The sequence below is a fragment of the Paraphaeosphaeria sporulosa genome (assembly GCF_001642045.1).
Source record: "Paraphaeosphaeria sporulosa strain AP3s5-JAC2a unplaced genomic scaffold CC84scaffold_5, whole genome shotgun sequence".
Taxonomy (NCBI): domain Eukaryota; kingdom Fungi; phylum Ascomycota; class Dothideomycetes; order Pleosporales; family Didymosphaeriaceae; genus Paraphaeosphaeria; species Paraphaeosphaeria sporulosa.
The window spans coordinates 2,591,802-2,617,822 of NW_017253364.1; the positions used below are offsets into that span (position 1 = coordinate 2,591,802).

Consider the following 26,021-nt stretch of genomic DNA (forward strand, 5'->3'; position numbering starts at 1 on the left):
AAGCCCGAGATGAAACACTGAAGTTCTGTGAGTACCGCGAGGCATGAATTCTGGCGAAAGAGCGGGAGCGATTCCAAGGGTACTGTTAATGTCGAAGACCTTGGGTGTGAGGTGGTGGGGCAGCACAAGTCAAGTGCCGGGCTGAGTGACGGATAGAGCAGGCGTGTAGTGTAAAGGGCGAGCTCTTCTTCTTGCACGTCTCTAAGGAAATCTTGCGCGTGCCATGACGCTTCTATCTAATGTTCTGCTTTCGTAAAGTTGATGTGTGATGCTATTTGTTTGTGAAGAGCTCGGGAATCAAGACGGAGCACAGATCATGTGAGGCTGGATGCGGGTTTGTGCAACATGTCCTTGGTGTAGTCGCTACCTAGCAGTATGGTGCCGCTTGTTGCCCGTTACTTATCACTGCATGTGACTCCAAAAAAAAATCCGTGGTGAGTTACTGTCGTTCGAATAACCGTCGAGATGTCGCCACAGAAATGTAAAACCCAGAAACGTGCTTCGCAATTGTACAGTGTTCAATACCATTCGGTAGTGGATTGTATATCACCGATGGCCCATGGTGCTTGAATAGCTCGAGTCTTGCAGCCTGAGGCATGGGTAAGCTGCGATGGATTGGCGGAGAGCTCAGCCTCGCAGGGTCGCTTATCACTGCCACCTACTTCCCATGCCTCTTGTCCGTTCTTTCTCAATTTTTGAACCCATCACAGGCTTCCCTCAACCTCTGAAGTACATTTAGAGGCCGAAGCATCGTTACTTGTCTACAATTTCCGAGATCCGAATCTCTAGCGCAATTGTCTGGCCTTGCACAATTCTGCGATGGAAGAAGCTGTCTCAAAGAAGAGAGAAAGGGGCATTTCCTCGGAAAATGGGCATACGAAGCGTATTAGAACTTCTTCGGCAAATCCCGCAGTCGAAGAAACTAATCTATTTGTGCACACGCCCTTGCGCCGAAACCATGGCGAAGTGACCATTCGTCTACTCCAATTCTGCGACGACGGACCGCCAGAAAACCCGATTAGTATGACGATGTCCCACACGGAGGACTGGGATAATGACAAGAAGGCCGCGACCAAATACACTTGTTTGTCCTATCGCTGGGGAGATGATGAAGCAACCCACACAGTTTTGATCAACGGAAAGATAAGATGTGTTCGCCAGAACCTGTTCGACTTCCTCGACATGTGGAAACATGGGAGGAGGAGGAGACGGAAGTTGAAACGGTGGTTCTGGATTGACGCCCTGTGTATCGACCAAACCAATGCGGCAGAAAGGAATCATCAGGTGCAGAAGATGGGTCAAATCTACTCGAATGCTGAGGAGGTGATCGTATGGCTCGGTAAAGAGCCTGCTCTTGATCACTTCCTGAGGTCAACATCACTAAGTCTCCAACGTCTCGTATCTACTATGCGATCGTATGGCCTCGACCATGAGCTTCAGGTCGAGCATATATTGCGGCAGTGCATCTTGAGGAAGGAATATTGGAACCGTGCTTGGATCACGCAGGAGGTCGTTCTCGCGAAGAAAACAACATTGGCCGTAAATGATCAGTCAGTCCAACTTGAGGAGTTGGACGAAGCCTTGAGAGGATCCCCCGTCCACGGTTCAGCTTATGAGAGCGGCACACCATTCAAGGAGATCACCGTGGAAAAACATGCACCGTCAGCTGAAAGTATAACAAGTCTCTTGGCTCGTTTCTACGGCAAACGGTGCAGTATACCTCGGGACCGAATCTATTCGCTTCTTTCGATATGCTCAGGTGGTCATGGGATCGAGGTCGATTACGAGCTTCCCAGCCAGAAACTCATGTACCATGTGTTGCAACGGAATTCTCGAGGGCTGTGCTTTTGTACAGCACGAATGGTCGCCCTCAGTTTGGAACTAGAGAATGCTGTCGAACAAACAGGCAGCCCTTCGGGATTTGAAGGCTACATTTGTCAGCCTCTAAGAGTTATTCAGATAGGATCGAGTACGCAAGATGATCATAGCGAACAAGCCCAATCTAGGGTATCCGAGATTCTTCTTGGCAAAAGCTTTGATTACAGTATCAAGATCAAGCTCTGTGGTCAAATGGATCTGGTGGTCTCATGGAATGAGCCCAGCAGTTGCTGCGAAGAAATTCTTATCTGTGCATTCCACCCATATTTTATGAAAATCTTTGTTTGCTCCTACGGGGACGGATTCGAGATCCTAGACCTCGCAAAAGTTCCACCCGCAACTTTGGAGCAAAGAAGAACCAAGCTGGCTGAACTTTGGGAGCGACGTCGACAATACTATAGTAAGTTCAAAATGGACTTGAAGAAAGGAACCAAGTAAGCGCATTTCAATTTGACGCTGTAGATGGGACATACCGCATATCGCTAACAATAGAAGTCCAATGCCTTATGATCCTCATGAGAAGTCATGGACCACGCGCATGTCGTTCAGATTTCTAGCAAAGCTAAGCCAAAAGATAGCACCATTGGATATTCGGCATCATAATTGCAATCATAACATAGCTGGCTTAGAACATACCCACGGTTCTCCCATGAGGGATGGAATCGGCGAAGGAGACAGCAGTAGAACAGGCGACTTACCAGTAGAGTCTGCAGACCCAAACGACTTTGCTGAGCGATGTACATGCAACAATATCTGATCAAACAACCTGCCTGTTTCCACAAAGTAAGGCTGGCAGATGTGGTGTCTGGATATTCAGGAGGGTTGAGATGTGGCCTCGTTCACATTCGATGGAACGAAAAGTCATACAATGTAGCCCTCAGCATTGCTACATTGTATCAAATCAGATAAAGACATCGGAATCGCCCTGCAAAATATGTGCGTAGGATCTTGTGGAGGTTTGGGCTTCCCGACCACGGAAAGGCCACGAAAAGAGATCACGTACTGAGAGAGTCTGCCTGCCTGTGATGCGGAGGTGAGGGCATTGCAGGTATTGAATCTACCTAGAAGAAACTGGATGGAGGTAGGCAGCACACTTACCCTTGATGTCGAAGTATTCGTGGGCATGTGAACCACCAGTAGACAGGGAATGGGCTGAGGCAAGCATGGAGTGCTGACTACACAAGGCGTGCATGGTTCTTACTACGATATTTGAGCCTTAGTCGACTCATCGCGTGTTTTGTGGCTTAGACAGGCTTTATTGGGTCTACTTCACAACGGCAAAGAACTGATATGCTGTAGCGGCGAAAAGCTGGTCAGATTGCGGCTACCATAGGTGTCTAGCTACTTGCTCAGACAAGGACATTCGATTTGCGAGCGTTCTCGAAAAGTTGTTCAAGTGGTACGATTTCTGTTGTTGCTTTACTAGTTTTTCTTATATAGCATGCAGGTGTTTGAAACGGAACCGCAGTACTCTCTATACGTTAGTCTGTGACCAAATTTACAGCACTTATTCTAGTGTTGAACTATTCTGTTTATAATACAGCGCGCTGTGTGAGTAGAAACAAAGGGCGTACGTTAAGCCGCGTAGGGTACCAGTCAGTCTAACTTTAGAATATAGCATGCAGACGTTCGAGATATCTGCCGTCCTCATAGTACAAAAACCCTTTCAAGCGCTCCCGCTACAGATACTCAGCAGGCGATGAGAATAGCCGGGTGGGCGGCGTCCAATGGAGGCAATTATCGAGGCTTAGAAGAAGTATGCTGTGCTGTCGTATGTAGCATGGAATCTAACCCACACCAATGAGCTAAAGTGTAGCACTATACAAAGATGCGTGTATGTCTGAGGTAGAGACTGTGTATTCATGTCTTACTTTTGGCCAGGAAGGAGAAGGTAGAAACTACAAGGTGCAGCTTCAGAACAAACCATCCTCTAGAGGAGAGCAGAAAAACCTAGTAAGTTGAGGCACAACAAAGTGTATTCTAGCAACGAAAGAGATAATGAAAATGTTTGCTTGCTCGCTGTCTTATAATCAAGCGGACAGGTCCAAGTTCGAACGACTTGGGTGGGCTACTGGGTCCTGGTTGGTAAGTTTTTGCCAATCGAGCTTGGTGTGCATACGCAGACTGTTTCTGATTTTGGACCGGTGACTCCGAGGGGGGCGATTGTGTCTATTGGCAATATGTATGCATTAAATCAGGTGTAGATCATGTGCAAGGACAGTGTATGTGCCTGTAGGGTTCACTGCGATGGTTTGCCAATTCACAAATACCAAGAACTACGATACGGTGCAATCGTCGACGCTCCAGGGGTCCTGTATCCGAAACATCAGAAACGCGGTTGCAGTGCTCTCTGCGAGCAAGAGAGAGCATGTGATAGGACTGATGGTGACACTCAAAGGCATACTTGGTACAGGCTCGATTGAATTTGATGTTGGTCTGCTGATCGAGGATCCACCCCGCTATGATACAATCGGTTCCCCAGATCCAGCTTGTCCATGCATTCGGTCCACCAGGCGACAAAGGAAAATTCGATTGGGACAGTGGGGTTGCTTATTTCTGGCCAAGAGCTTGGGCGCGCTCGTCTTCGATCCTCTGGTAGTATGCGTCGCGGTGGCGGACGGCAGGGACGTGGTAACCTTCAAAACCTAGTCAATTGACTGTCCAACAGCACTTCTGGGGTTTGCGAAATGGACGCTCCACTCTTGGTTCACGTACCGTACCACCAGCCATAGCCGGCGGCTACACCGAGGCCTGTCTATGCCGTTAGCAAAGCTCCACGCGGAAACCGCACCAGCTCCAAAGCTCGAGGAGAGCCCAAAAAAGCTTGCGCAAGATGTATTTGAATTGACGCACCCATGGCAACGGAGAGGTCGAGCACAATAGTGCGGCGGAGCATCTGCAGGGCCAGAGGTCAGCTTCGACTCAGAGGGGCGGGCGCGCGGCGCGCGGGGGCTCAATGGCAAGACATACGCCGGTGATGGGCTTGATGGCCATGGCGGAGTGGTTTGCGGTGAGTGGAGAGGGTGGTGGTGCAGGTGTGCGGGTGGTGAAGCTTGTGAAGGACGTTGGAGCTGGTTTGACGTGAGGTGCCGACAGTGGAGTGACCGCGAGCTTGGCGCGAGGGGCCGTGCGTCAGAACCGCGCTTTGGGAGGTCACAGCATCAAAGACAGCGACTCTCACTGGCACAAAGTGAAGGCGCCTGAGCCGACGCCCCGCGCCGCCGAAATTCATCTTCACCCCAATTTCTACCCTCACCGCGCTAACGGCCGGTAAATAAAGCGCACGCGACCGCCCTCGTCCGCTATTCAACCACCCGCGACCGCACCGCGCACACGTACCAACCTCTCTCACCCTTGCCCGCGCCCGCGCCCGCGTTACGCATATGCCCGGAATCATATCGCCCTTGAGTGCCTCAGGTACTGGCACAGTCGCAGGAATGAAGCGCCCGTACGAGGAGGTGTCGGCCCCGACGTACGGCCAACCGCACCCCAAGAAGCGCAAGGTCGTGCATTCCCTTCGCCACACGCAGCCCGGCTCGCAGCTCGTAGAACCGATCGCCGGGGGCCATGGTGCAGCAGGCGATCAGGAGTTCATCCACCATCAGCTGCGGCGCGCGATCGGAGTACAATGCAAAGCGGTTGGATTTGACGGGTCCAGGCCAGAGGCCTTGGAGGCCTTGGTCGCGCAGGTACACAACTGTATGGCTTCGCCCACGCCGCTCCCAGCAGCGTGCTGCCAGCTTTGTGTCTCGCAGACCGCTAACGTGCTGATTAGACATGTCTAACTTTACCGACCATATTCGCAAATCTATGTCTAGCGGCCGACGCACTGCGCCGGTACCTCATGACTTTGTTTACGCCCTCAACTCTGTGGGTCTCACCGGCTCAGGAGTCCTCGAACCACACCTCGACACTGGCGACTTGCCAGCCTCGTTATTGCAGCCAGCGTTTGCGCCGCCGGAGCCCGCGGAGCCTCCGCCACCCGACCTAGAGGGCATGCTCGGCCCTGAACTGTCTGGAAGAGCAGAGAAAGAAAGCAGGAAATATATACCAGAGCACTTCCCTGCATTCCCACCAAAGCACACATGGATGTCAACCCCAGTATACGCCAAGCGCGAAGTCGATCCTCACACCATCCGCGAGAGAGCCGCGAAGGAGGGTGTGGAGGCAGAGAAGAGCTTGCGAAGGCTCATGGAAAGAAAGAAGGAAGGCGACCGCAAGAAGAATGCCTCACGTGCGCAAGCTCAACGGAGCAAGGTTGCCATCAAGCGCGAGAACTTGTGGAGAACGGCTCTGAGAGAGTCATTAGAGGAAGAGGACGAAGATGAGGCCAACAAGCTACGCCAGGCGCATCGGAGAGACGAGCAGGGTTTTGCGAGCGAGGCCGACATTCGCCTCATTGAAGAGGACAACAAGGCCATGGCTGAAAGACGTCTTGCCGAGCAGATAGAAGATGAAAAAGCAGCTGAAGAGGCTAAGAAGTCTGGGAAGGCGTACACTCCTCCAACCCCGGAAAGACGCAGGGAGAGATACCTGCAGCAACGTATGGAGCAGCGCGTCACCGTTAATTACGGCCGCAAATTTTGGCGCCAGAAGCAGAGGGACCCTTGAAAGCAGTGAGGATCAGCGTCCTTGAGCACATCGCGTTCCAGACAGAGATTTTCGCGGTTTGGATATTCTACACCCAGCAGCAGCTTCAGCGAGCGCAGCCTTCCCAACAAGAGACGGCACATTTCGTAAAAGTTCTTCAAAGTTCTTCGAAGCATTTCTAGCGAGGCGTTTGGGTAACATATCTGCATTCTGGGCTTGCAGGGTTGATGAGCATTTCCATGGCGTTTTTGTCATTGTCCTCGTTCGAGGGTAGTTGTATCATAATTTTATGCTGTATGAGGGTAGCGGCTCGGAAGATGCAGCAGACGCTTCTGAAAACAAGCTGTGCAGTCGAATCCATATCGTACAACTGCTCATTCTACTATGCCTGTACGCTTCTGCGTTATGCTTCAGTCGAGTCCTGTGCGAAAAGAGCCAATAGTCAAGGACACGATCTGGTGACGTGAAATGTGACAATAGTCGTTCCTACGCGGAAAGTACCCGGTGCCGATCTCTAGCAAGGAGTCTGTGGAACTCAAGAGCCATGCCACCTTTTCGAAACTCGCATTGACCATGAAGATAGTCATGTTGTTGGGGCCGTTGCCATGGAGCTTGGGCCAGGGTCCGAGGGTCTGTCCGTTGGCTGCACCGGTTGACGTTCGTTTCTCTGCCACTGCCCCAGGCGTGTGCCACAGAAAATGCCCCGCTCTGGCACCGCGGTTGTGCCCCTCTTTCGCACCTTCCTGCATCGAGCACCCAGTTCACCCCGACCTTCCCTTTTCGCTCTACGTCTCTCGTGCTCTCTGCCGCAGCCACCGCAGGTAACCGCACGTCGCCTGCCGTCTTCGCGCGCGTTCTCTTCCACCACCCGCACACGATTCGAAAAGCCTGTTTGGCCATACCTGTACAAACCATTCGACAAGATGTCGCACCTAGACCCTTTCTTCAAGCAGGTTGACAGCCTGCAAGACCACTTCATTGAGAGGCTGCGGGAGGCCGTCGCCATTCCCAGTATCAGTTCTGAGGATGAGAGGAGGCCAGACGTTGTCAAGGTGCATATGCTCTTCCTTTTTTGCTTGGAGCTCCTGCTGACGCTCATGGTAGATGGGCCACTGGCTCGCAGACCAGATCAAGGCCCTCGGTGGCACCGTCGAGCTCCGTGAACTCGGTAAGCAGCCCGGCCGTGAGCACCTCGATCTGCCTCCCTGCCTGCTCGGCCGCTACGGCGACGACCCCAAGAAACCCAACGTTCTCGTCTACGGCCACTACGATGTACAGCCCGCCCAGTTGTCAGACGGCTGGTCCACCGACCCGTTCACGCTGAGCATCGACGACAAGGATCGCATGTATGGACGCGGCGCCACCGACGACAAGGGCCCTGTGCTGGGCTGGCTCAACGCCATCGAGGCTCACCAGAAGGCGGGCGTGGAACTCCCAGTCAACCTGATCATGTGCTTTGAGGGTATGGAGGAGAATGGCTCCGAGGGCTTGGACGAGACCATTCGCGCCGAAGCAAAGAAGTTTTTCAAGGACGCCGACGTCGTGTGCATCTCAGACAACTACTGGCTAGGCACCGAGAAGCCTTGCCTGACCTACGGCGTCCGCGGATGCAACTACTACGCTCTCGAGATCTCCGGTCCTGGCCAGGACCTCCACTCCGGTGTCTACGGTGGCTTGACCCACGAGCCCATGACCGACTTGGTCCGCATCATGAACTCCCTCGTCGACCCAGATGGCAAGATCCTTATCGAAGGCATCCAAGACCTTGTAGCACCCCTCACCGATGCCGAGGCCGCTCTCTACCCTCCCATTGCGTTCACCATGGACGACCTACACCAGTCGCTCGGCAGCACCGTCTCGATCTACGATAACAAGGAGGACTCGCTCAAGGCCAAGATGCGATACCCTTCGCTCTCCCTCCACGGTATCGAGGGTGCCTTCTATACCCCCGGTGCCAAGACTGTCATCCCAGCGAAGGTCATCGGCAAGTTCTCTATCCGCACAGTGCCAAACATGGAAATCGACGCAGTCACGCAGCTCGTTGAGAAGCACGTCAACGCAGAATTCAAGAAGCTCAAGTCCAAGAACACATTCAAGTTCCACATTGTGCATTGCGGAAAGTGGTGGGTCGAGGACCCGAACCACCCCAACTACACCGCTGCGGCCAAGGCCGTCGAGCGCGTGTTTGGCGTCAAGCCCGACATGACCAGGGAAGGTGGTAGTATCCCCGTCACCTTGACCTTCCAGGAAGAGTTAGGCAAGAACGTCCTGCTGCTGCCTATGGGTAGCTCGACTGACGCCGCACACTCTATCAACGAGAAGCTCGACAAGCGGAACTACATTGAGGGAACCAAGCTTCTCGGCGCGTACTTACACTACGTCGCTGGTGAGCTGAAGGGTAATTAGGAGGTAGACACACTTAGTCTCTGTACCTCATATAGGTCATAGAAAGGCCAAATAAATAATGGAAATATACCCGACATTTAGTGATGGACGCTGTTGATCTTACGTCTGTGAGAGATGCAGGGTAGCAATTCTAACATGCCTAATCGGGTAATATTTGTGGAAGCTCGAAATCCGTCGATTGCAGGTGAAGGTGAAGGGCAACAGCACGGGCCAATCAACGCGCCCGGATCGGAACATCTAGCCGGACTAAATCTTTCTCCCCTTCTCCACGCGCAGCCATCCCATCCATTGGCATTGGGTCCTCGCCATCCGCTCCCCCAACCCACAATGTCGACATGTAAATCCGCCGCGCGGATAAGCACCGCCGTGCGGCCGCCGCCGTCCCTCCTTCCTCGGACGCAAATCCGCCACGAGTCCACCACACGCCGGCACAAGAAGCTGCTCACCGTGCAGCAAGCCCCCAGCTACGCACCCACGCGGCCAGAACCAACGCTCATATTCAATCCTCCGAGTTCGGCACCCAGCGCATACCACACGCCGCTCAAGTTCCTGCCCGCCAACGACAAGCGGCGCGCGCTGTACGCCAGTTTCCTGTCCACGAGCACAGCCCGCGCGCATGCCACTGCGACGTCGCCCGTCGCCGCGCCGGGGACCCCGCTCTCGACGAATTCGCTGCTGCCGCCCAGGCCCTCTGCAAGCCTGCCCCCGCCGCTGCGCCAGCCGTACGAGAAGAAGTACCATCTGACGGATGTGGAGATCAAGGAGATTCAGCGGCTGCGGAAGGAGGATCCCGAGCGGTGGACGCGGGTGAGGCTGGCGGAGAAGTTTGGGTGCAGTCAGTTCTTTGTAGGGATGGTTGCGAAGAATGAGGAGAAGGCGGCGAAGGTGAGCAGGGAGCATGAGAGGAGTAGGGCAAGGTGGGGGGAAAGGAGGCGCGAGGCGAGACATGAGCGGGAGAGGCGGAAGGAGCTTTGGGGGAGGGATGCGTAAGACACGGCTCATCGAGCGAGCGGTGTTGGAAGGTGGGGAAGCGGTGGTCGGAACACGAGAGGGAGACACTGTACATCATCGACCGGATGGAGCAAGCTTTCTGGCATTGTATAAAGAGGATTCGGAGCGGATCACAAGTGTACGATTAGCGTCCGAGACGGGGAATGGGACCATGCATTCACGGAGCCTGGAAGGAAAGAAAGAATTGTATTTTCTGTATCATAGCGCCTCGAATGCAAAGCATACTACATCACATCATATCCCGGCATCTCACCAGCGCTTCCATGTCTCCATGTCTTCCTTGAATTAGGACGCCCCGTGCCCATCAATCGTTCCCCATCCCTCCACCTAACCATCTTCCCGCTCAACCACCACGCCCCTCCCAATCCTGATAACCGCACCGTCTTTCTCTCCACCCCCTCCGACCCTCCACACCTCAAAACGTCCCCTACTCACCACTTCGCCCCTCTGCCCACGCTCCGCTTCCGCCTCAACAATACTCATTCCCGGCGCAAACGGCACCACCTCCACCCGCCGCACCGCTAGCCGCGTAAGCTGCATGTGTGTCGGCCAGCTCAGCGGAATATTTGGGCGGAATCCCGCTGCGGTGGCGGAGCGACTTGTCACTACGACTGCGCAGGACAACGTCGCCGAGAGCGTATCGAGTCGGCGCGTGAGCAGCGCAGACGCCGTAGAAATAGCGTTTGAGCCCGATGCAGTCCGGAGGGCGGGAATAAAGGTGTCGATGTCTTCGATGACAAGCGCATGTACCGGTCTCTGCATGCTCCCATGCTTCCCTTTGTCGAAAAGATAGTCTTCTAGGCTTTGTAAAGTGGCAAGCAGGTTGTCCCACGAACTGGGCCGGAAGATGTGCACGTGTTCCAACGCTTGTTTTACGCAGGCTATAACCTCCCTCCGAGCGTCTGGGGAGGTGGCGTCTTGCCCGGCCGCCGTGAAGCACGAGACGATGTGCGAGGACAGCGTGGAGGCGAGGTAGCTGACGGAGAAGTGGTGCAAAGGGTCGATTAGGACGACAGCGGAGGTGAGGCCCGAGAGGGGTACGCTGGCGAGGCGTGAGGGGAGGACGGCGTGTGTGGTGAGGAGGTGGACGAGGGCGGTTTTGCCTGCGGGAGAGGGGTGGTAAGCCGGGGGTGGGGAGATGAGTTCGATGATGGGGTGGCTACGCTGCTTTACTGTCGCAGGAACAGGGCGTGGTACTTCGTTCCGCGCGTCGTGGGCATGGTTCCATGTGTCATCGTCTGAGTGGTGGTGGTGCTGTTGCTGTTGCGGAATCTGGATTGGAGCTGGCTGTGGTGTGAAAAGTAAAGCGTCGAGTTCTGGGACATTGAAGATTGTAGTTTGCTCAGACGGATTTATGAGCGCGTGGAGAGAAGCGAGGAGCTGTGCATGTATCTGGTCAGATTTCCTTCCGATGTTCTGAGCTCATACGTTCGCAACCTCATCACACTTACCTCGCCCAACGTCAACTCCTCCACCTCACCCATCAATCTCATCCCCAACCTCTCCGCACCCACATCCGCCATCCCTCCTTTCTCTTCCTTTCATCAATAGTCCCTCTTCTACCGTTTCATTCGCCGTTTTCAGAAGATGGCGCCGCACACGCCAATCTACCCAGCCTCGTCCTTGCCTTCAGAAATAAACACCCTCGCCAACGGCAAACCGCGGAAACCCCCGATCACCGATCTACGCGACTGTGCGTTAAAGGAGATGGTGCAGTACAAGTGCAATGTCGAGAAGCCGAAAGCGGGCGCGCCGCCCCTTGTGGTGTGCGATCCCGTGGTGCGCTTGTTCAGGGTGTGAGTATTCGCGGTTTCCTAACTGGGACGACGGGCTTGGCGTTTTGGGCTGGTGGAAGGAGCACCTTGCGTGCCATGCTGATTTGTTGTGTAGGTGTAGGGATGGGCTGCATGTTGAGACTACTGCGTGGGAGGGAACGGAGTCACGGCGGGTGGATGGGAAAGTGTAGGATTGGAGAGGGAAATGGCTGTGGCTGGGGTGATGTAGGGTGTCCAAAGGCACGCACCATCCAGGCACGCACCATCCAGACCCGTTGATTGCGAAAGATGGGAAGGCTCTGACGTCAAGGAATTGAGCATGATGTTGGAATGCACGAGTAGCTCAAATATAAAGATGAGCATGCATGCAAGCTGATTATTTCTATTAGCCACTGAAAATGTTAGCCAGGGACTCTGAAGCGCAAAACAACGTGCCTCACGCCGGCATATGATTAGCCGACCTCTCATCGATGCATGAGACGTAATATGCAGGTGTCCAAACACAGTCTAATAATACACTGGGTATCGCGATAAATGCTTCGGATGAACCCGTCAAGGAAGTACCCCCACACGAACAGGGTCAAGAAGATGCCAAACTAGTAATCATCCACCACCTGAGGCCATACTATGATCGTGTCGTAGTCGGACTCAAAGAGTCGTCGTCGTGAAGCAGCGCCTGCTCGTGAGGCAGAGTAGGCGCGTTGTCGAGCTCATCGCCGGTACCGTCTTTACCGAAATTGGGTGCAACGAAAAGGGGCATGCCGGTAGGTGTTTGGGCAGCCAAGTCGTCCTTGTTCTCGGGCTTTGCGAGGGCAAAGTAGCCATGAGGCGGTCTGTATGGTTTCGCCGACCCTTTTGGGGTTTCTTTGCTCTCCTCTTCCTTTCCATCGCGAGAATCCGCGAAGTCTTTTGCCTCAATTCCACCCATGCTTTCCGGATCACCTGAATTTGCGGGATTCGAATCTGAAGTCTTCGCCTGGGAAGGATTGCTTGGAGGGCCCAGATCGACAGAGTGTTCTGGTAATTTCCTGAGGGGTGCCTTCGGGTGATTGGGACTCTTCAAATGCTCGAATTCGATAAGCGAGGACCGTCGTAGCTGCTCGAGCTTCTCTTCTGGATTCTTAGACGCGAGGTGGTGTCAGCTTTCAAATGCGAAAATCTTGAGTAACGATATGCGCGCTCAATGCAAGTAATTAATGCAATGCTGAAGCAACACTGAAAACAACAGATGCAGAGGGTGGAGGCGGGTCAAATCCAGGAGTGTGAGGATGGGCGTCAAGAAGCTCTGGGTCTGTCAAAGATACAAGGGGTGCTCCACGAAAGCTGACACCTCTCCTAGGGTGGGGCTTGGGTGGAGCAGGCGATGACGTCGTGCCATGAGTCGATTTTTCCGATGCGATCAATTCAGGCTGAGGTTTCGGGACTGTTTCTTTCCTTGTAGATGGCTGTGTCATAATTGATGGAGCTTCAGCGGACGGCGGAATAGTAGGCCGAGGAGAAGGCTCAGCAGTCTCGATAGGAATAGATGACGCAGGGAGTCCACGAGCGGGACGAAAGTCTGAAGCGCTGATAGAGGAAAACCCGCATTGGGGACATACCCAATCTGGTTGATCTGGAACACCCTCCGCTTGAGGTAGCTCCCTTTGTTCATCCCTCTCTTCACCCCAAAAGGTAGGCCTTGCGACTGGCGCTGGGGTGACGGGCAGACTCGGTCGTTCGACCGCCGAAGGAAAATCGGTGAGTATAAGACTCTCGCGACGCTCTTGGCGGGTCACGGGCGACCTGGCCTGTTCTACCGCTTGACTCAGGACTTGCGGTTTTCCACGTCGGGTCTGCGAGTCCATGATTGCACGCACGTAGGTTTCTATTCCAGGGACGCTGTCCCATGCATTAATGCTGCTCTGCTGGAAGTCCTGCCACTGTTGGTCAGCAGTCTTCGGCGAAGAAACGCGTTCAGGGCTGTTGGGCCCAGGCGCTACTACTTCTTCAGACATAGTTTCTTCCTCATCATAGTGCACTGTGGAGAACGGATGGGCTCCCGGGGCTCCAAACGCTGAAGATGGACTGATCGTAATCGTCGGCGTAAGCGGCGTTGGCTCTGGAGGTGGAAGGTCCTCGGCAAAGACACGCGTGGGCTTGGGTCGATCACGCTGTTGCTCCCATGGGAATATTGGTTTCGGTGGCTCCGCTGGCTTGGGCTTTTCTTCTGGCACCTGATACCACATATCCTTGGGAGGCTCTGGATAGGCTTGGGGTGCCTTGAACAGCTCATGGCTGTCGCTGAAGGTATACTGCTCGGATGGGAAGTTTGCAGCTTCTGGCTTCGAGGTGGCCGGTGGTTCGAACCTAAAGGCGTTAGAGCATGCGCATGGGCGTGACCAAGTGACGCGACGTATCAAACTCACCGGGTCGCGTCCCACTCCATGTGTGGTGCCGAGAACTTGCGTTGTTGCGAAGTCGGAATCGGCTCTGTCAGACCTTGATCAATATTTTCTACCGCTTCTCCAGGTTCAGATAAGGGCATCTCTGTGCTCGCAGCAGGGGCTTCTGGCTCAACTACACCATGGGCAATGGGACCATTATGCTGGGTCGTTGTATCAGCAGCGGTGGTACTCGTCTCACCTGTAGAAGGGTACTCTGAAGCTGTGCCCGACCCAGATGTAGGAGCCGCCGATTCCTTCTTAAGATGCCTGTCGTGAACAGCCCACCATCGAGCCAGCAGTTCGTTGTAGACGCCATACCCGCCCGGGCCATGTCGTCCAGCCGTCCAAGGCTTGTCTTTGCCAATGAAGTGGACAGCACTGATATCGCGCTTGTAGTATCGGTATGCGGGCTCCCATTGGTACTGAGCATTCGGGGTCGTGTTGTATGTAAACTTCAAGTGATGCCAATTACGGTTCTCAAAGTACTGGTTCAACAAGCCCTGATCGGCGCCGTCGAAGCTGTCGCCGGTGGAGGCCATGGTGTGGAGCGCCCAGTATTCGCCCATGTCAGGATTGAGGACCATCACGCCCGAGTTGAAGGCGTCCGGCCATCCGACATCTGGGGCCGCGGCGAAGGGTGCGTCGATGTCAAAAAGCTCGTCCAGCGACCGTAATGCCACCACGTCTGCATCCAAGTATACAATTTTCCGAAAGCGTGTCTGCCGCCATAAGGCAATCTTGGTGAAGGCATAGAGGAGGTCGGGGCGGCCCATCAGATACAGATTAGCGGGAGTTGGGTTGCGTATACGGTCCACGGGGATCACGTAGTCGTATAGCGACTTGAGCTCGGTTATCGTGTCGGCGGACAGCGTCTCGAGCGTAACGAGAACAGCCAGCTTCTTTTCCGTGCCGGCATCGCGTAAAGAGTGTGCAAGAACTGCGGCTCCTGTTCAAACGATTAGCCATGGATCATCCGTCACCGAAGGACGAAAAAGTTGTGTTCGGCAGGCAGACGAAGGTGGTCTTGTGCGTGATGGTGTAGGCACTGTTCGAGGCATACCTGGTAGGTAGGAGTCGCTCATGAGGAGCTGCCAGGCGGTTAGCGGACATAATTTGTGCAACCTGACCCGACCTACCGTGCAGTAGACATCTTCCAAAGGTCTCGCCATGTTGATGACAAGACAGTAAGAAACAAGCGGTGCCGAGTTTTCTCAATCAACAGTGCCAATCGAGGGGCTCAATAGCGCCAGGTCACAGGGCGGGTGACTTGGAGAGGGCGCGTGGGAGCTTTCCCCGCAGCGGCGACGTGCGATCGGCGCGTGAGTTCACGAGCGCACCTATGCCGAGTCCAGGGCTTAACAGCGTGCAGGCAGGTGCGTCGCTTAAGCAATTCTCATGATAACGACGCGGGAAGCTGCAGGCGATGGTGAGTGAATGCTACGACGGCTCAATTGATGTCCAGCTGAGCTGATGGGAGGAGAAGGTGCACTTCACAATGTTTTCCTGCACCACTCCGCGCCGGGCGCACGAACTGGAGCTCGGGCCTTCAGGAGCGACCTCGATGTCTCATGGGGCAGTAGCGCAGTCGAAGCGGTAAAGTGCGCGCCGCGAGACCCGCACTCATTGCACTTTGCGTCATCTTCGGTTCATGCACGAGGACATCATAGCAAACCTCGTTTACAGCAGCTTCGACATATAAACAAATCAAGTGGACCCGATTCGCGCAGCACCCGCGCCTACGCGATCAGTACAGACTTGACAGTCGACACTCGACACGGCATGTTGTCCTCTCGCTTGCAACAGTCCACAGCGGCACGTTATCGTGTCTGTGTCAGCGCCCAATTTCCCAGGACCGTGGGGTCATTCGACATGGCGCTTATGCCGTGCCTGAGTCCGTACACGCTGCAGCCATCAAATTCAGGAATTCTCGCGCCGCGTTGATTCATTTGGCAATCTGCTGGGCATTGGGCGTATGAGCTTAGTACAGGAACAGCAACTGATGTGATGTTAGCTCACGTAGCGCCCCAGCCTAGAGGTAGCAACGCCCGGGTTTCGACTATTGAGAGCAAACCATGCCGCGTATACCGGTATTCTTGCTTAACCTGCCCCTCGGTACAAGCATTGCCCAGATCCAAAAGAACATACTGAGCCGGAAGCGTTCACTTTCACTTGCATGACCCAACCAAGACTGCCATTGGCTAGATCCACTTCACCACGCCTCATTGAGACTGGCGCGGAGCTAACCCTAATCCTGACATCTATGATGCATTCCACTACCGCAAGCTAACCGTCCCAGGCACCGTGTGTTTGCCATTGTCTTTACACAATGCGCATGTCTCCCGTTACCTTTCGCCTCATCTTGACTTGAATCCTTGTAGCATCATGCCCAAACCAAGAGTCATCTACTGGTTCCGAACTGACCTCCGACTTCACGATTCACCAGCCCTCCAGGCAGCTTTGGATCTGAAACCAGAATGTCTTTATCCCATTTGGACCTGGGATCCTCATTATGTATACCGTGCTCGTGTTGGCTCCAATCGCTGGCAATTTCTGCTCGACTGCCAAAACGACCTCTCCAAGTCAATCACCAAACTCAACTCTAAATCAAAATTGCTTCTCATCCGCGAAGCTCCTCAGACGTTATTTCCCAAGTTGTTCAAAGAATGGAAGATCACGCACCTTGTGTTCGAGAAAGACACGGATGCTTATGGCCGGGAGAGAGATGACGAGGTGAAAGAGTTGGCAAAGGAAGCTGGCGTCGAAGTCGTCATCCGACCTGGGCGCACACTATACGACTCGGATGAGCTCGTCAAAGCGAACCACAACAAGCCCACTATGAGTATGTCCCAAGTTCAAGCAGCTGGCGCGAAAATCGGAGACATTGTGCGACCAATACCTGCCCCAAAGGCCCTTCCAGACCCAGGGCTCATAACCTTGAGCTTCAACCAGCAGAAGCCCGCCAGTAGCCCGGATATCAACTCCATCCAACGCGATGCGGAGGACAAGTCCTACCATGCACTAGCAGGTCCCAATCAAGACTTTGCCGTACCCACGATGGATGAGCTCGGCCTCAAACCCGCCACTACTCCACACCGCGGTGGCGAGACGATAGCCCTGAAAATGCTCGACGATATCATTGCAAACGAAGACTACACCGCCACGTTCGAGAAGCCAAAAACAGCACCCACAGCCTTCGAACCGCAAGCAACAACACTCCTCTCACCATACCTGCACTTTGGCGCGCTGAGCTGTCGCGAATTCTATTGGCGTGCCCAGGACATAGTCTCCAAATACAAGGGCAAGGCCTCACAGCCGCCCGTCAGTCTCACAGGCCAGCTCCTTTTCCGCGATATGTACTTCGGCGCTCAAGCGGCCCTCGGCTACGTCTTCGGCCAAACCTACAACAACCCGCGCTGCCGCTTTATCCCCTGGCATCTACCCTCCGAAATTGACCCAAACTCTGGCCTTATCACAGGCAAATATCTCGTCGACAACGCCGAAGCAGAAATCTTCTTCAAGCGCTGGAAAGAAGGCCGCACCGGCTTCCCCTGGATCGACGCCTTGATGCGACAGCTCAAGCAAGAGGGCTGGATCCACCATCTCGGCCGCCACGCCGTTGCCTGTTTCCTCACCCGCGGCGGGTGTTACGTCGACTGGGAGCGCGGCGCAGAAGTCTTCGAGGAGTGGCTCATCGACCACGAGGCTGCATGCAACATTGGCAACTGGCAGTGGCTTTCGTGCACGGCATTCTTCGCGCAATTCTACAGGTGCTACAGCCCCATTGCATTTCCGCAGAAGTGGGATAAAGACGGTAACTTTGTGAGGAAGTACGTCCCAGAATTGGAACACTTTGATAAGAAGTACATCTATGAGCCGTGGAAGGCGCCGATTGTGGACCAAAAGAAATGGGGCTGTCTCGTCAAGGGAAATGGGATCGAGACTGGGGATGGGAAGCTGAAGATGTATCCGAAGCCGATGTTTGATTTTGCGACGCAGAGGGAGGTCTGCATACAGGGCATGAAGAATGCGTATCAGATTGGGCTCTACGGGAACGATCCGAAGGTGCTGGATGGGACGTGGAGGAAGCTGTTCGATGATAATGCGGAGGGGCCGACGGAGGGATCAAAGGGGCTTCCTGGGGCCCAGGTCGAACACGAGGATGAGAATGCGGAAGCAGACGGTACGAATGGGGAGGATTCTGCGGCTCCGACTAAATCGAAGACCGGAAAGACAACGTCCAAGAAGGCGGCTGAGCAGGGCAAAACCGGACATAAAAGAGAGGCCAGCCAGGGTACACTGGACGGCATGTTCACACGCAAGAAAAAGAAAGACTAGACCGCGTATCGGCGAAGGGTCGCACTTCGGTTTCTACCGCTCTAGAAACTCCTTGCCCACCACGATGTTCTTTTCGATAGTCCCGCGCGGGTATTCCCCACGCTCGCAGATTCCAGTTAATGAAGTCGCGAATCACCACCCCTGCCCACGCCTCACCCTCCAACGTCCCTAATATACGGCAATGCGCACCACACCAACGTGAAGGTGGGGCCTTCTCGAACGACCATCAAAGAAATGAACGCACGTCCACTTCGCGCAGCTCGGTCGACAGCGTCTCTCCCTCGAACCCTCAGCGCCACCACGACGCACATCCAGCCACCACAATGCGCCTCCCCCTCGCCCTGCTCACGTCGAGCAGCACGACCACCGCCCTAACACTACACCAAAGCCCCGCCCCAGTCCCAGTCCCCGCAATAACAAACATATCGTACTGGGGCTCCGCGTGTCCCTCCTCGGGCCTCTCGTACACGTTCCCGCCGCCCGCAAACACCACCGCCCCCTCCAACGCCAGCACCGCCAGCGTCCCACTCGCCTTCACCCTCTCCAACTTCAGCCCCACCTTCTCCTCCTTCGGCTCCAGCCTGCGCATGTGCAACGCCGTGGTCTTCGTCGCGGTGGACAAGGGCTGGAAAGCCGTCGTCAACAGCAAAGGCACCGCGGCAAAGGGCGACGCGCAGGTGCCGGAGGGTGCGAGGCTTTACCTCCGGGGGAGCTGGGCGTGGGCGGAAGATATGGGCCGCCAGGTACGTCTTGCTCCGCGCTCGTTGCACTTTTCCTTTCCGCGTGGCAGGCGGGCCGTACCGCTTGCTCCGGGGGTCCAGTGCGCGTGGGCGTCTTGCTTGGGATGCAGAGTAGCGACTCACGGGATGCGCAGAGCGTCGGCATGTTCGACACGCCGGGCCCGCTCGCGGGGCCTTTCGCGCATCTGCTCACGCCGGTGGAGGGCAGCGACGGCGGCGTGGCGTCGGGGTGTGAGGGCGGGGTGCAGGAGCTGGATGTCGAATTCCAGGCGCGGGCGGTGAACGAGACCGACGCGTTTGGAGAAGCGGAGGGCGTGGGGGAGGCGGCGTGGACGTTGACGACGGATGTGGAGGTTGTGAGATGCTGAACGGTGGGATCTGCCCAACTCTGCCGGCGTCCCGCAAATGGTCACACACTGGACACGGACGGTTCTTGTATGCGAGAACCGTGAGCCAGAGCTGCAGACAATGGTATTCTATGCATATGCTGTTGCCCCTCACAGGCCCTCCATCTCTCTCACCAGCCTCAGACTATCCGCTTCCGAAACCCAGTCCTCGATCCGAGCGCCGACCTCCCCAACCAACCGCTCATACGTATCGTTGACAAAGAACAAAGATGTATGCGCTGTAACCTCGTCGATGCCTTCCATGAACACGCGTATCCAGGTGGGATCCTTGTTCCCTTTGCTGTCTTCTGGCGGGAGCATGCAGAATTTTTTCAGCTTTCTCACCTTCTGTGGCGCCTCCGGTCCCGGATTCGTGACGTTGCTATCTGCAGTGGTGAGCGAATATGTGGATTCGTTGTATGAAGACGGGGGATTGGACCCTGTCGTGTAGGAAGCGTGCTCGTCCGGCTCGGCGTGGTTCATGATGGCACTTTGAGAGAAGTCGTAGTTCCCATATGGGCCGTTATGCGACGTGCTGCGGGAACTGTCACCGCCAAGCTGCACAGCCCCAACGTCTTCGCGGTTCAGCTCAGTGTGTGCTTTGCTTCCTGCTTTGTCCTTGCCCTTGGCTCGTTCCGCATTCTTCAGCTCTTTTCGTACCTGCTTGTCCTCCTTTTGCAGCTCTTTTCCTGTTTGCTTTGTCTCAGTTTGCTGATCCTGCTGTGCCTGCTTCTCCTTGAGTTGCTGGTTTTTCTTCTGCTGCTTTTCCCATTTCTCTTGAATCTTGTCTCGGTCGTTGATAATCTTGTTGCGTGCTTTCACGGCGCGTTGATACTCTTTGAGAGCCTGATCGTGTTCCTTTTCGGCAGCCTTCCTCTGACCTCGGTCTGCGAATTGCGCCAAGTCGACGAATGGTGGTTCTTGGGGTATCGACGGGATGTCAGGTAGCTCTGGTCCAGATCCACCTTCTGTTGCCACAATGTGCAACGATGGCTCGGGGCTGTCGTCCTCTATTGGCGTTGGCGGTATGACGTCCAAAACGTCCTCCTCGTGAGGGCTTTCAATCGATGATCTAGGGCTGACGGCGGATGTATCCGAGCCTTGGGAGTCTATCTTGAGTTGCGAGGTTGACGACGCAAGCGCAGTAGCGCTGTCCGCGGGAGCTTGCGGGGCTGGAGAAGCTCTACTTGCGGGCCGGGAAGGCGATGGTGAGGACGGTTTCGGAGATTTGGGCTTTTTAGGTCGTCCTGTACTTGTGGTGTAGTAATTGACGAACCGTATTCGCGGCGGATGATGTATCTCTTGCAATGCAGACGCCCTCTGTCGCTCATCCTCTTCTTCCAAAGCTCGGATCTTCATATATCGTACTTTGAGGGTCCGATAGTCGGCCATGGCGCTGCCAAACTCGAAATGTGACCGGACGAGGCTTTTCGAAGCCTGGACTATGCCGTTCGAGTGCTTATTCAGCCAGTGCAATGTGTTCTCCCATCCTTTTCGAACAGGGAGATGGACATCGTTGGGAAAGGGTGGGTTGTAATTGGGGTCATTGGGCCTGGGGTTGAAGAGCGTGTTCAATCGGCTAACTCTCTTTCCAGCTGGGTCAGGCTCCTCGGGAGTCTGGTCCTGGGGCTCAGGCCACGGCTTGAAGATGCTTCCAAGCCCAGCTTTGATGATGCCAGGGTGCATGCCCAAGAAAGGGACATCAAAGTTGATGACGCCTATAATCCGGTGTCGACAGAGCAGTGCAACGTCGGCAGCCACCAGGCCACCCATGGAGTGGGCAAGAAGGATTACATCGGTCCACCGGTCCTCATGTGGACTCAACCTGATATGAGTCAGTATGTTACGAGTTCCACGGGACGTGGCCATGGGTACCATCGTGAGAAGTCGTCCCTAGCAACCTCTAGGGCATGTTTTGAGCGATACTTTGGATACAGCTTGGAATGAACTACATGGGACTCGGCAAGCGTGATGGAGACAAGGTTGTGGACATGAGCGGGGAAGTTTCGGAAGCTAGTCTCATCGCCCATGAAACCGTGGATATACACAAGCAGCAGGCGGCGTCTGCCTGCTCTGTCATCGTCAATGTGTGCGCCCAGCGACTGCTGCGAGGACGAGCGAGGATCATGGCTCGACATGGCGGTAAGAGAAGGATGGGCATGAGTGGTGGCAGCAGAGCTGTTGCGCGGTGGCAAGGGCGGCGGCGGTGAAGGGAATGCACTGGCACCCTCAGCCTCCAAGGTGTAGGGCGGCGGCGGTGGTGACGCCATGGCCAGTGTTGTGTGTCTTGCGCAAGGGTTCAGATATCACCGTTTGGAATGGTTGGGGCGTGGGAGAACACTGTCTTGGCTGCGGGGAAACAGGTATGCGAGCTATGACGTGGGGTGGGCAGGCAAGCCAGGCGTCGAGCATGCGCAGAGCACGCGCAACCGACTGCGAGTCCGGCCAGGCACTGCGTGCGCAGCGACGAGAGTCGTGCCCTCGACAACACCTCCACCGACACAGGTGCCCCGGGGCTGCCCCGCGCGCGCTGACTGTTGGAGGCGACCCCTCGACCGGGGCGGCGATTGTTTGGACCGATGGCAGCGAGCGTCTTGGGCCATGGCGCACAGGCACCCGACGCGCAAGCATCTGGAGCGTTCCTGACTAGCAGAAACCATCGGTGCCTGAGGGCATCGCGGCGGCCCACGAAACGGGGGCAGGCCAATGGCGCTCCTGGCCCGCGCAACGGCGCACACGTGCGCGACAAGGCCCGCAGCGTGCAGCAGGCATCCCTGCGCCGCCTAGGCAGTTCTGGAAGCTTGGTAGTATTGAATGTTGACGACGCAAATTGGGCGCTGCGAGCGAGTCTAATCAGCCATGGCGCCCGGCACCAGCGCAGACGGGGTCGCTATTTTGGGCTGCTGCGTGAAGCCAGCTGCGCGCCGGCGACGACTCCGGTCACGGGGCGCTCTGGCGTCGACTCCGGCACGGCCCTGCAGCAGCGGGACGAGCACACTGAGCCTGCCCGCCGTCTGGAGCCATCCGCCGTGTGCAGGCGTCGCAGACGCGGGCGCGACCAGCGCGGAGCCTCCAACCACACCACCGCCGCCCAGGTGCGAGCTGAATCGCCGTGCTGCGCGTGCTGTCGCAACGATTCCCGCGTCTGCCATTTCCCCGTCGGGCGCTCGTCATCTCGCAATCTCGTGAGGCTTGCCCGTCGAAATTTGCTGCAGGGTTCGCCTGTTCTCTGATTCGCCGGCGCGGCCCCCAACCGCAGGCCAGCCGCTCTACGCTCCAGCGCTACTTGTGTGCCGTGCGCCCGTCTCCGGCTCCTCTCTACCAGACCTCCGCTGCGACGTCGACAATTGAATCGCCTGCCCGCAAGGGAACGGTGTGCGACAGCAGGACTGCAACAGAGCCCGCCACGCGCCCTCCCGCGACAGCCAGAGTCGCGCGCCGAAGACGCTGTGTCCCCGACTGCACGACAGCACCATCCTCAACTGCAACACACGCTCCACGCCCACCGACACACGCAAGGCGTCGCCAAAACTGCCTTTCTCGACGCCCGTCCAGAGCTCGCATGCTGGCCCGTTGAACGTCGAGGTAAATTTTCTGCACCTGAAGGTCGCTTGAGTTGCTGTGCTGCGGACCTGCACCTGCAACTCCACGCGAGCTATCATTGGAGTGCAGATCGCTGACCGTCACCAGGCCACGCCTTCACCTGCCAGTCGCACCTGGCGTCCATTCATTCCAAACCACCACCCACACAGCCACAACACCACAGCATCCATTGACTGGACCTTGACTAGAGCCGAGCCTCACCCTCCGCTCCTTTGCATGCACCACCACCCTGGCCAACTCGACACGCTCACTACATGCTTTGCGACAGCATACCATTCGCCACCCAGCTTTTCGGAGACGCCCTCGCGCCCCAGTAGCGTCGAGTGCTCCCAAACCGTATGGATACGGTACCGTTACCGACCAGAGTGATTAGGATCGATTCGCGCCATCGCCACCAAGCCCAGGACTTTGTGAAGAGGGACCCCGTGCAGGTGCAAGAGGAGGATTCGGTGGACGACGCAGGGGAGCCGCTCTTGATCCGCGAGCACAGGGGACGCGCCGTCATGGGCAAGGCCCACCGTCTGTTCCATCGTCGCGCGGCGCAGGTCACGCCCAACATACTGACGGTCAACGTCGAGGTGGTCGCCACACTCGACTCTGCCGGAAATGTCGTTGGACAAGCCACCGCCACGCCCGCCATCGGGGGCACCACCTTAATTCCTGCTGCTGTTGTGTCAACCGTAGCCACGGATGCTGTCGTTCTACCTTCAGTACCCTCAGTCCCTGCGGTCCCTCCATTTCCAAGCGACTTGAATGTCCCATCTGTTCCAGCGTACCCGTGGCCGTCAGGCGTCCCAACAGTGGCAGCTGTCGCCGCCACCACGCAAGCTGCAGCGCCCGAGTCGACGCCTGCCGCCAGTCTCTCGAGCGTCGGCGTTTTCCCCACTGCTTCAGGATTCAACAACTCCACAACGTCGATCACATCACCTTCTGCATCTTCGTCACTCAACTCAACCTCATCCAGATCATCATCGAGATCATCTTCGCCTTCATCACACTCATCAACACTTTCATCGACTCAGTCTTCCATCACGTCTAGCGCCACATCTGCACAGACTACCAGCCTTGCGTGGGTAGCTTCCAGCACGGTAGGGGGAGGTGGTGCTGGTGGTTTTGCCGACCCGGCAGGCACAGGCGCTACATCCACGCCCACAGTGACACCCGTCACAGATGCAGGGTCGAGTGGCCCGCTGGAGACGCCTCAGGTTGTGGGAACTGTTGTTGGTAGCTTGGCCGGCTTCGCTTTGCTTTTATGGTTGATGCTGTTTCTCATCAAGCGTCACAAACAAAAGCAGCGTGGCGGCGCGCTCCAGCTTACTGGAGATGATCAGACTGATCGGGAAATCAGCCAACCCATGACGCAAAACGCAGCACGCACCAGCTTTGTTCCTCCGTCCTTCCTCAACCGCTTCTCTGGAGCCTCCAGATCTACTGTCGATACTGCCAGTACCGGTGAGAAGAGCTTCCAACGCATCTCAGGACGTAAGCTGCCCTCAGCCTTTAGCGAGGGTATGACGTCGGAGCAATTCGCTTCAGGACGGGGAGAGAGCACAATGTCAGGCTCTTCGTTCTATCACGACGACAAAGGCTGGTATGGCGGACCAGGCGTCATATCAAAGGACTTTGGAGAATCGAGTTTCGCGAAAGAGATTGGGGATACGTCCAACACTGGCGCGATGGGCACCGCGGCGCGAGTGAGACCGAGTCCGGCCCAGACTCCAGTCATCCACCATGCTGCGGATGATGTCCCTGTCTGGGGTGCGCCGCCCCGCAACGGCGGAGACACGCTCAGTCCTCCGATGACGCCGAACCCGGACTTTCCTCCACGAGGCTCGCTCGGAAGGAGCCATCCCTCGCGAGACGGCTCTACCATCTCGAGAAGTTCACGCTTCACCGAGAACGTGTGATGATGCGCACTGCTGTTGTCTTCTCTACTGTCCTTCCCGTGTCCTGTTTGACTCACGACAAGCGTGCATGTGCATAGTGACCCAGCACCCAGCATTTGTTTACGTGGGCTATCCGCGCCATATACCCGAGCGAGACGCCCACCACAGCTTCTCGCCCAACAGCGCAGTTCAGCACCGCGCTGCACTACTCCACCGCGATCCGTCGCGCCTTCAGCTTTACCTGCTTACCCGGTACATACTCTCCTTAATACGACCGCGCGGTCGCGCTAATGTGTTTTGTCTGTTGCTCCTCATTGCTATGTCCATGTCTTCTATTCTTGTTGCCAAAACTTTACTTCACCGTTCTCTTCTCGATAGCTTCTTCCGCTAGATGTGCATTCTGGCGCAACGTGTCTCATACCCTCGCCAGAGCGGCGGCTTCATACCCTGGTCTGTTCACGGCCGGTTTTGTTGGATTTATTGTGTATATTTGGATTGCCCGTCTGCGAATGGGGGCACCGGCGCGATGGCTTGCGATGTTCGTTATGTAGTTTTTCATGTGTAGGTGTGTATCTGAAAGAGAAAGCAGAGCCGAGGGCCTGCTTGGGGCGAGTGTGAAGAGGAATTGAATGAGCAAAAGTTCGCACCAACTATCTTCAGTCTGACGTGTGAGTGTGAATGCCTGTCCTGCTTAAGTGCATTGCCAAGGTGCAGGGAATCGTTTGGAAAGCCCGTCGATGCCGCGTAGGGGCAATTGTAACGCCGCGTCCGTTGCCCTAGAGAGCATCATTCACGACCCCCACAAGATCGAACGAGTGGGCGGGAGTACAGATACGACAAATCCGACCAACTAATATAGATAGACACGGGGTAGAAGGGGACAGGACGGAGCGTATGGGGAGTGACAGTTGCAGGGGAATGGAATTGAAGGAGCAAAAGGTCTCACCAATGCACTGGGGTTTGCATGTGTGAGTGTGAATTTGCGACT

At 55.8% G+C, this 26,021-nt stretch overlaps 12 protein-coding genes across 12 annotated transcripts; 8 read left to right on the forward strand and 4 right to left on the reverse strand.

The window, feature by feature from the left end:
• Positions 1 to 1,029: 1,029 nt before the first annotated feature.
• Positions 1,030 to 1,353, forward strand: CC84DRAFT_1090801 (uncharacterized protein; the record flags this gene model as incomplete). Its single annotated transcript, XM_018174377.1, has 1 exon — positions 1,030 to 1,353. A coding segment is annotated over one exon (324 nt), but the record flags the coding sequence as incomplete, so codon positions are not given.
• Positions 1,354 to 4,428: 3,075 nt separating this feature from the next.
• CC84DRAFT_1091901 (cytochrome c oxidase family protein-like protein) lies at positions 4,429 to 4,872 on the reverse strand (the record flags this gene model as incomplete). Its single annotated transcript, XM_018174419.1, has 4 exons — positions 4,429 to 4,514; positions 4,594 to 4,629; positions 4,732 to 4,774; positions 4,849 to 4,872. The coding sequence occupies 4 exons, from the start codon at positions 4,870 to 4,872 to the stop codon at positions 4,429 to 4,431; spliced, it is 189 nt and encodes a 62-aa protein (XP_018036689.1).
• Positions 4,873 to 5,045: 173 nt separating this feature from the next.
• Positions 5,046 to 6,592, forward strand: CC84DRAFT_761233 (uncharacterized protein). Its single transcript, XM_018187335.1, has 2 exons — positions 5,046 to 5,577; positions 5,654 to 6,592. Exons 1-2 carry the CDS (start codon positions 5,262 to 5,264, stop codon positions 6,487 to 6,489), a joined length of 1,152 nt encoding a protein of 383 aa, XP_018036690.1. The 5' UTR covers positions 5,046 to 5,261; the 3' UTR covers positions 6,490 to 6,592.
• Positions 6,593 to 7,391: 799 nt separating this feature from the next.
• Positions 7,392 to 8,874, forward strand: CC84DRAFT_1217560 (CNDP dipeptidase; the record flags this gene model as incomplete). Its single annotated transcript, XM_018182905.1, has 2 exons — positions 7,392 to 7,520; positions 7,573 to 8,874. 2 exons carry the CDS (start codon positions 7,392 to 7,394, stop codon positions 8,872 to 8,874), a joined length of 1,431 nt encoding a protein of 476 aa, XP_018036691.1.
• Positions 8,875 to 9,201: 327 nt separating this feature from the next.
• CC84DRAFT_1187261 (uncharacterized protein) lies at positions 9,202 to 9,864 on the forward strand (the record flags this gene model as incomplete). The annotated part of the gene is made up of 1 exon (XM_018180916.1): positions 9,202 to 9,864. The coding sequence occupies one exon, from the start codon at positions 9,202 to 9,204 to the stop codon at positions 9,862 to 9,864; it is 663 nt and encodes a 220-aa protein (XP_018036692.1).
• Positions 9,865 to 10,145: 281 nt separating this feature from the next.
• Positions 10,146 to 11,604, reverse strand: CC84DRAFT_761143 (uncharacterized protein). Its single transcript, XM_018187334.1, has 2 exons — positions 11,337 to 11,604; positions 10,146 to 11,265 (listed from the first exon to the last, which is right to left on the reverse strand). The coding sequence occupies exons 1-2, from the start codon at positions 11,406 to 11,408 to the stop codon at positions 10,213 to 10,215; spliced, it is 1,125 nt and encodes a 374-aa protein (XP_018036693.1). The 5' UTR covers positions 11,409 to 11,604; the 3' UTR covers positions 10,146 to 10,212.
• CC84DRAFT_1164625 (uncharacterized protein) lies at positions 11,326 to 12,118 on the forward strand. The gene is made up of 2 exons (XM_018178524.1): positions 11,326 to 11,681; positions 11,776 to 12,118. The coding sequence occupies exons 1-2, from the start codon at positions 11,473 to 11,475 to the stop codon at positions 11,849 to 11,851; spliced, it is 285 nt and encodes a 94-aa protein (XP_018036694.1). The 5' UTR covers positions 11,326 to 11,472; the 3' UTR covers positions 11,852 to 12,118.
• A 582-nt stretch (positions 12,119 to 12,700) lies between these two features.
• On the reverse strand, positions 12,701 to 15,386 carry CC84DRAFT_761140 (nucleotide-diphospho-sugar transferase). Its single transcript, XM_018187333.1, has 4 exons — positions 15,220 to 15,386; positions 15,144 to 15,171; positions 14,066 to 15,029; positions 12,701 to 14,006 (listed from the first exon to the last, which is right to left on the reverse strand). Exons 1-4 carry the CDS (start codon positions 15,250 to 15,252, stop codon positions 12,854 to 12,856), a joined length of 2,178 nt encoding a protein of 725 aa, XP_018036695.1. The 5' UTR covers positions 15,253 to 15,386; the 3' UTR covers positions 12,701 to 12,853.
• An 804-nt stretch (positions 15,387 to 16,190) lies between these two features.
• Positions 16,191 to 18,418, forward strand: CC84DRAFT_1245535 (Cryptochrome/photolyase FAD-binding domain-containing protein; the record flags this gene model as incomplete). The annotated part of the gene is made up of 1 exon (XM_018184184.1): positions 16,191 to 18,418. Exon 1 carries the CDS (start codon positions 16,466 to 16,468, stop codon positions 18,416 to 18,418), a length of 1,953 nt encoding a protein of 650 aa, XP_018036696.1. The 5' UTR covers positions 16,191 to 16,465.
• Positions 18,419 to 18,425: 7 nt separating this feature from the next.
• CC84DRAFT_761299 (uncharacterized protein) lies at positions 18,426 to 19,547 on the forward strand. The gene has a single exon (XM_018187336.1). The coding sequence runs from the start codon at positions 18,538 to 18,540 to the stop codon at positions 19,438 to 19,440; it is 903 nt and encodes a 300-aa protein (XP_018036697.1). The 5' UTR covers positions 18,426 to 18,537; the 3' UTR covers positions 19,441 to 19,547.
• Positions 19,548 to 19,655: 108 nt separating this feature from the next.
• Positions 19,656 to 21,682, reverse strand: CC84DRAFT_1092484 (uncharacterized protein; the record flags this gene model as incomplete). The annotated part of the gene is made up of 2 exons (XM_018174456.1): positions 19,656 to 21,369; positions 21,420 to 21,682. The coding sequence occupies 2 exons, from the start codon at positions 21,680 to 21,682 to the stop codon at positions 19,656 to 19,658; spliced, it is 1,977 nt and encodes a 658-aa protein (XP_018036698.1).
• A 721-nt stretch (positions 21,683 to 22,403) lies between these two features.
• Positions 22,404 to 25,054, forward strand: CC84DRAFT_1205856 (uncharacterized protein; the record flags this gene model as incomplete). Its single annotated transcript, XM_018182001.1, has 4 exons — positions 22,404 to 22,639; positions 22,804 to 23,129; positions 23,336 to 23,483; positions 23,521 to 25,054. 4 exons carry the CDS (start codon positions 22,404 to 22,406, stop codon positions 25,052 to 25,054), a joined length of 2,244 nt encoding a protein of 747 aa, XP_018036699.1.
• Positions 25,055 to 26,021: the final 967 nt, after the last annotated feature.